Source organism: Capsicum annuum, chromosome 3, assembly GCF_002878395.1.
Source record: "Capsicum annuum cultivar UCD-10X-F1 chromosome 3, UCD10Xv1.1, whole genome shotgun sequence".
Taxonomy (NCBI): domain Eukaryota; kingdom Viridiplantae; phylum Streptophyta; class Magnoliopsida; order Solanales; family Solanaceae; genus Capsicum; species Capsicum annuum.
This window is the reverse complement of record NC_061113.1, coordinates 248033059-248040701: the sequence shown is the minus strand read 5'-3', so window position 1 is coordinate 248040701 and position 7643 is coordinate 248033059. Positions and strand designations below refer to the sequence as shown.

The 7643-nt window shown below is 40.0% G+C and overlaps 1 protein-coding gene across 16 annotated transcripts; it reads left to right on the top strand.

Moving 5' to 3' along the window:
• The first annotated feature begins 1683 nt into the window (after positions 1 to 1683).
• LOC107862435 lies at positions 1684 to 6852 on the top strand. 16 transcript variants are annotated; one of them, XR_007053832.1, is made up of 8 exons: positions 1684 to 1836; positions 1955 to 2044; positions 2487 to 2906; positions 2995 to 3079; positions 5184 to 5336; positions 5991 to 6054; positions 6192 to 6345; positions 6454 to 6852. XR_007053832.1 is itself a non-coding variant. In XM_047409735.1 (4 exons), coding segments are annotated over exons 2-4 (492 nt in total). In that variant the 5' UTR covers positions 1698 to 1836; positions 5184 to 5334; the 3' UTR covers positions 6589 to 6852. The 16 variants fall into 16 exon arrangements, 3 of the variants coding, with proteins under 3 accessions (XP_047265691.1, XP_047265692.1, XP_047265694.1); XR_007053833.1 differs by having other exon boundaries at positions 2995 to 3102; XR_001671988.2 differs by having other exon boundaries at positions 2487 to 3079; positions 5991 to 6041.
• Positions 6853 to 7643: the final 791 nt, after the last annotated feature.

Sequence of the window (7643 nt, the reverse complement as noted above, 5' to 3'; positions counted from 1 at the left end):
AATCCTCTGCCGTAATTCACGTCCTCCAGACCTTCCTATCTAGGGTCATGTCCTCGGTGAGCTGTAACTGTTCCATGTCCCACCTAACCACCTCACCCCAGTACTTCTTCGACCTACCCCTACCCCGCCTAAAACCATCCAACGCTAGCCTCTCACACCTACGGACCGGGGCATCCATGCCCCTCCTCTTCACGTGTCCGAACCATCTCAATCGTGCTTCCCGCATCTTGCACTCCACTGAAGTCACACCAACCTTCTCCCGGATAGTCTCATTCCGAACTCTATCCCCTCTAGTCAGTCCACACATCCAGCGCAACATCCGCATTTCTGCCACCTTCATTTTTTGGATGTGGGAGTTATTAACTGGCCAACACTCCGCTCCATACAACAAGGCCGGACGGACTACCACCCTGTAGAATTTGCCTTTAAGCTTGGGCAACACCTTCTTATCACACAGCACCCCCGACGTGAGTTTCCACTTTATCCATCCCGCCCCAATACGATGCGAGACATCCTCGTCAATCTCACGGTTACTCTGGATCACGGACCCAAGATACTTGAACTTGTCCCTCTTACATACCTCCTGAGCTTCCAGCTTCACTGCTACCTCATTCTCCCGCCTCACGTCATTAAACTTGCATTCCACATACTCTGTCTTGCTTCTGCTCACCCTGAACCCTTTAGACTCAAGAGTTCGCCTCCACACCTCTAATTTGTCATTCACACCCCCTCGAGTCTCATCTATAAGAACTACATCGTCTGCAAAAAGCATACACCACGGCACCTTCCCTTGAATACGCCGCGTCAACACATCCATCACCAACGCAAACAAAAAGGGACTAAGAGTAGATCCCTGATGTAATCCTGTCAAGACAGTGAAATGCTCCGAGTCTCCTCCCGCCGTCCTCACCTGGGTTTTCGCTCCATCATACATATCCTTAATTACTCTGATATATGCCAGCGGTACCCCACTCACCTCCAAGCATCTCCAAAACACCTCCCTGGGGACTTTGTCGTAAGCCTTCTCCAGGACGATAAACACCATGTGCAGATCCTTCTTCATCTCCCTATACTGCTCCACCAACCTCCGTACCAGGTGGATTGCCTCCGTCGTCGAACGGCCGGGCATAAATCCGAACTGGTTCTCCGAAATAGACACTATCCGTCTCAGCCTCACCTCGATCACTCTCTCCCATATCTTCATCGAGTGACTCAATAACTTAATCCCCCTATAGTTATCGCAACTCTGAATGTCCCCCTTATTCTTATAGAGAGGGATCATGGTACTCCACCTCCACGCCTCGGGCATCTTTGCCGTCCTGAAAATTTCATTAAACAATCCAGTCAACCACCTTACACCAGCCTCTCCAACGAACTTTCAAAACTCCACCGGTATCTCATCCGGCCCCGTCGCCCTACCCCTTCGCGTCCTGCGGACAGCCTGTCTAACCTCTTCTACCTTAAAACGTCTACAATAGCTAAAATCCCGACACTCCTCTGAGTGCTCCAGTTTCCCTAATATATTATAGATTATAGATTTTTGAGAAAGTAATCTTGAGAAAGTATTGCTATTTATTATAATTAAAATTTTAAATATGCTAATTTCTGTAATTTTTTCTCAAAATAATAAGTTTTGAAGGTGTTTGAAACAATTGATGATTTAAATATATATTTAATAAAATATTACAAGTTTAGGGATAATTAATTGGGGATGGAGGGGGTAAAAAAAAAACATTATCTCCTCCTTTACCTTACCCCAATGCAAATGCTCAGGAGTATTCCACAGAGAATCTGACTGATCGGTTTTCTGCTGCTTAATTGTATACTCTTTCCCAGGTAAAGCAACATTCCTTTTTTATCTGACAATTGCTTCAGTTTGATTTTCCTTTTTCTTGGTCCGGCAATTTCTTTTGATTCGACAAGCTTCTGTTTTTATATTTGTTAATTCTTGTAGGTCTCTGTTCTTTACTTGTACTTAGCATAGAGAAAATCCTGGAGGTGTCGCGTTCTAAAGCTAACATTGGAAATATTGATTTATAATGTTGTAAGTACACTTGTTTTCTCTGTGAATATGAATAATTAGACTCAGACTCAAATTCAAATGTAAACGAATTTTGATCCGCTAGTATTTCAATTTACCAGTTAGTTTAGTCGAGATAAAAAAATTTGACTAGTATCATTTGCAACATTAAAATTGGGGAAATCAACAAAGCTGATCCGCAGGTGAAATATTTGTCGGATGTTAGTCTGCTAATCCGTCGTGTGAATCATCATGACTTACTTAATTTACAGCTGAAATTCCGAATTAATAAGGTGTCATTTTTGTTTTGGAAACTCAGGTTTTCAACTTTCAAAAACAAAGGCCACCTAAAACATGAAACTAATTCCTCCTGAAAGTTTATTCTGCTTAAATCTTGGGGATTTACTTCTATGACATTGTTATCCTTATTGCAAAGACTTCTTCTAAATTTACTTTATTGGTTTAGGTAAAACACGAACTTGAATTGGCAGAGTAGAAGTTTTTTAATTGGCAGAGTAGCATTGAAATCAATTATAATGTCAATCTCGTATCTGAGACATATTGTTCTCCACAAAACCTGAAAAAGATATTCAAGCTCCTAAACCAAGAAGCTTGATATTAAAGTTCCTTGACAGAAGTATCTGTTCCTGTACTTACTGGAGCAGAAATTAGAGATGGAGGCAATTCTATTGAGGCGGCTCTAGTTGATGATAACTCTGAAGCAATTGTTGAGTCTGGGCCAGAAGCCTCAGCTATAGTGGAAATAGGTGTTCTTAAGGGAGAATTTGGAGATGATGATGGAGGTAATTGGACATCTGAGGATTTCTGTAGCAATGTTGTGCAACAGAGGAAAGGAAAAATGTCTCTTCTTACAGAAACTGTACATGTGAGACTTAATAAAGGCATAGGTTCTATAGATAAAATCAGATTTACACATTCTTCAATCTATATGAAGACGGGGATGTCCATGCCAGGTTGCACGAGTTGACACTTTCAATTGTATTCAAGTTAAAGAAGCAAGGACTGAATCTTTCACTGTCAAAGATGGGCGCCAGCTATGTAAGCAGCTTTCTATTTACACAGTAAGAGCAGATAAAAGAGGTTTGCAGGGACCAAAGTGTCAAAAGTAAATTACACTAGCTTCTTAGGAAATTACGAGAAATTTCTTCTATATTTTGGACAAGCTAATTGTGCAACCTCCATTTTACACCTGTGTTTTCTCTGTGAAGTTGTAGACTAGATAAGATACAAAAATTTGACAACTAATCTAACTTGGCCAAACATGGTATCATGGTTAAACTTATGAAAGTTCGCTAAGATTAGAAGGTCAATCTCAAAGGATAGCATATTGTGATCATGCACTTGGAGATTAGAAACAGAACTAAATCTGATAGGTAATAAAAAAGATGGTTATACCATATCTCATAGGATTCAACAACAATAACAACAACATACCCGGTGTATTCCCACATAATGGGGTCTGGGGAGGGTAGAGTGTACGCAGACCATACCACTACTTCAGGTGAAGTAGAGAGGCTGGTTCCAATAGACCTCCCGGCTTAAGACCGACAACAGTATACCAAACACAAAAGATAAGTGCATATAAAATAGTACAGTACGCAAAATAAACTAACAGTATGACAAACAACAAAGATAAGTGCATATAAACTAGTACGGTATGCAAAATAGCCACACGATAATAGTACAGCCACAACACCACGAACAAGAAACTCCAGACACAAAAGAACGCTCTCCTACTATTCCCGACACACTTTCACCCCCTAACCCTCTACCCTAATCCGCGTCCTCCACACCTTCCTATCAAGGGTCATGTCCTCCGTAAGCTGTAATTGCTCCATATCATGCCTAATCACGTCCCTCTAATATTTCTTCGGTCTACTCCTACCCCGCCTAAAACCATCCATAGTCAGTGTCTCGCACCTCCGCACTGGAGCATCAGAGTCCCTCCTCATCACGTGCCCCAACCAATGTAACCTCACTTCTCGCATTTTTTCCTCCACCAAGGCAACTTTCACTTCTCCCGAATAATCTCATTACTTACCCTATCTTTCCTGGTATGTCAACACATCCGTCGGAACATTCGCATCTCCTCCACCTTCAACTTTTGGGTATAAGTTTTCTTAACTGACCAACACTCCACTCCATACAACATAGTCGACCGGACAACCACTCTGTAGAACTTACCTTTAAGCTTCGGGGTACCTTCTTATCACATAGAACTCCCGAAGCGAGCCTCCATTTTAACCACCCTGCCCCAATACGATGCGTGACATTCTCTTCAATCACATCATTGCCCTGAATCATAGGCCCCAGATACTTGAAACTCTCCATCTTCTGAATGGCCTAAAAGTTCAGCTTCATAACCACTTCATAACCACTTCAGCCTCCTGCGACACATCACTGAACTTACACTCCAGGCACTCTATCTTGGTTCTACTTGACCGAAATCCTTTAGACTCAAGCGTCTGTCTCCAAATCTCCAACTTATCATTAACTCCACACCGAGTCTCATCAATCAGTACCACATCATTTGCAAATAACATACACCAAGGTACCTCTACTTGAATATGTCACGTCAAAACATCCATCACCAAGGCAAATAAAAATGGGCTAAGAGTCGATCCTTGGTGCAACCCTATCAAAACTGGGAAGTGCTCCGAATCTCCACCTACCATCTTCACACGAGTCTTCGCACCATCATACATATCCTGAATCGACCTATTGTACGCCACGGGCACCCTTCTAGCCTTCCAGCACCCCACTGAATCTCCTTGGGAACTTTGTCATATGCCTTCTCAAGATCAATAAACATCATGTGCAAGTCCTTCTTTCTCTTTCGAAACTTCTCCACTAATCTCCTCACAAGGTGAATGCCTGGTCGAGCGACCTGGCATGAAACCAAACTGATTCTCAGAGATCGTCACGATCCTTCTCATCCTCATCTCTACCACCCTTTCCCAAACCTGAAAATTAAACAACATGGAATTGATGGCTAATATTTGTTTTGCTGAACTTCAATTTTCAAATTTGTAGGTTAGTTTTCTCTAAATTTGAGTAATGATGAGGCAAAATGAGAAGATAAATCTGAGAAAATTAAACCATTACTAGAGTAGATACTCATTACTGCTGGCTTTATCTGCAGATTATTAGAAGCATGATCCACCATGTCTATCCGATGGAGTAAAGTGGTTACAAAACATAGGTAGAGGCAGTAAGTATCGCCTCCGTGATGAACATGTTGACAGCGTAGAGGAATTTCTGATTTTGCTCCTAAAAGACCGTGAGCGACTCAAATGTATAATTTTCTTTGCCTTTTTCTTCTTAAGTTTCACCTGCATAGTGCTTGCTACCGGTATAAACATGTTTATTTGAACTGCATGTACCTTTGAAGGTTAACCCTGAAAACTTACTAACTCACTGATTTTATACCTAGCCTACTATAAGCTCATGTATTGATGCTGTCAGTTTTAACCTTTTATTAGAACTTAGCATTAAGATAAATAGTGTAAAGCCGAACTTTCATTGTACAGTACATGTATATACAAATATATATATATATATATATATATATATATATATATTTGTTGATTTTGGGGTACTTAATCTAAAAAGCTATATATATATATATATATATTTGTTGATTTTGAGGTACTTAATCTAAAAAGCCAAAGATGTTGGAGGAGACAATAACCCATGCTCGAAGATGCATAATTAATGAATGAATATACTATTATATTGACTTACAAGAAGAGGAAAGGCTGGTTCTTAACATTGTTGGGAGAGGTGCAGGGGTTTCTGGGGTTGCAATATCTACCTATGAATCTATCATCTGAAAGTGTGAAAGCACGATTTTGTTTAGACAAAAACTTCCGTTGTTTGCTCTTTCCTTTTGTTTCTCTTATCTCATATTTGTTGCTCTTTTTGTCCTATTTGTGATTGAGATTGACAGGTTAATGCTCAGAGGCTGTTGGTTTCTGCATGTGAACATTGGGATCATGTGGTACAAATTGATAGTGAGACGTCTATTGTGTGCAATATCTTTCTCAATTAGTTTAACCCTTCAAATTCTCAAAGCCAAGAGGTTCCTAGCACCAGTTACGGCATTGAGAATTTTAGAACAAGTGATTGACACTGTTATACCTCTTTCCAGCGCAATGTTTCATCCGTTGTTCCAGCCAGAGGTGCAAAAGCAATGTCTGAACGATCCTGGTTCCGCCAGTATTAATTACCTAGAGTTCTCTAACTCCCCAATATATAGTCCTTCAGTCCAAGATTTTTCGATTGATCTATGCAACTTTGAAGGGGTATGCTGCATTGTGTGAATATCACTCCAGTTATGGGAACATACTGCGTATGTTGTTGTTGCTGCTGTTTAGTACAGAACATTATCCAACTTATTGCTTTATTTGCAGTGTACAAGAAGCACCACCCCCATCTATTTCAGACGAGGTATGGAGGCTGGAAAAGATTGGCAAAGATGGAACTCCCCACCGCTGTTTGAGCAAGGAAAGAGTAAACACTGTGAAAGATTTTCTGACTCTATCTAGATCCTACAAGGCTTCAGAATGTGAGTGCTACGACGTTTGTGTTACGTATATAAATGGATTTAATGTACACGTAGCTTATAATGATAAAGTTATTTCTTCCTTGTTGAATAGTAACAAAGATGACTGTGACAATGCTGGGCATATTTTCTAATGTTTGTGATTCTTTAGCAAGCCTGTTTAATTCATTCACTAGAATCTTGGATGCTTGTTGACACCTCTGTTTTTCTTTGGCTATGCTTGCTAAAATATTCCTTCCTTCGAGCATCCTCCTATTCCCTTGGAATTCTACAACAGAATTTGGCTTGGTTGGGTTATACTGTGTTGACATTGTGATTCAGAAATTTGATAAATCTTGGATGAAATATTGATGTTCTTTTGGTGTTTTTTTGGACAAAAATGGTTTGTTGATTGTGTATTTCTCTGTCTTGGCTTTGTGTGTCTCTGGTTCTTGAATATGTAATTAGGCTTATGATTATGTTCTTGACTATGCAATCTGGTTTTAAATTTTAAATGTGTGTATAACCTTTAATCTTGTGATCATAAACATGTGTGAGATCTTAGATAAATTAAAATAGTGGGGGTAACAAGTAAGAGTATCAGCCAGGTTAAATGAACTGAGTCTGGAAGAAGCCCTATCACTTGTCCAGGGTGAAACAAACCCCTGCTTAGGTAATCAGAAAACTATTTCTCTCAATCAAACTGGAAAAAACATCAGACAGTGAAGATAACAGATTCCAGATAAGCATTGAAGAGGAAGAACAGAAAAGAAGCTTTTGTCTAAAAGAAAAAATCGCACTTGCATTCTCTAGCGTTAGTCTATTACTGTGTCTCATTTTACTATGCTTATTGTTGTCGAGTATCAACAAAATGCTAGGCTCTTTTACAGCAAAGGTTGTAACGTTTGTTAGTAATTGTTTCTTTCTTCTGAGGGCATTTAGTCCCTCTATAGATGATAAATGGTTCAGTATTCCAAGTTGTTTGAGGCTGGGATTCTAGGTGACAGAGGACAATAAATCTATACAAATTGCATAAGTTAGAACAGTGAGTCATTTATG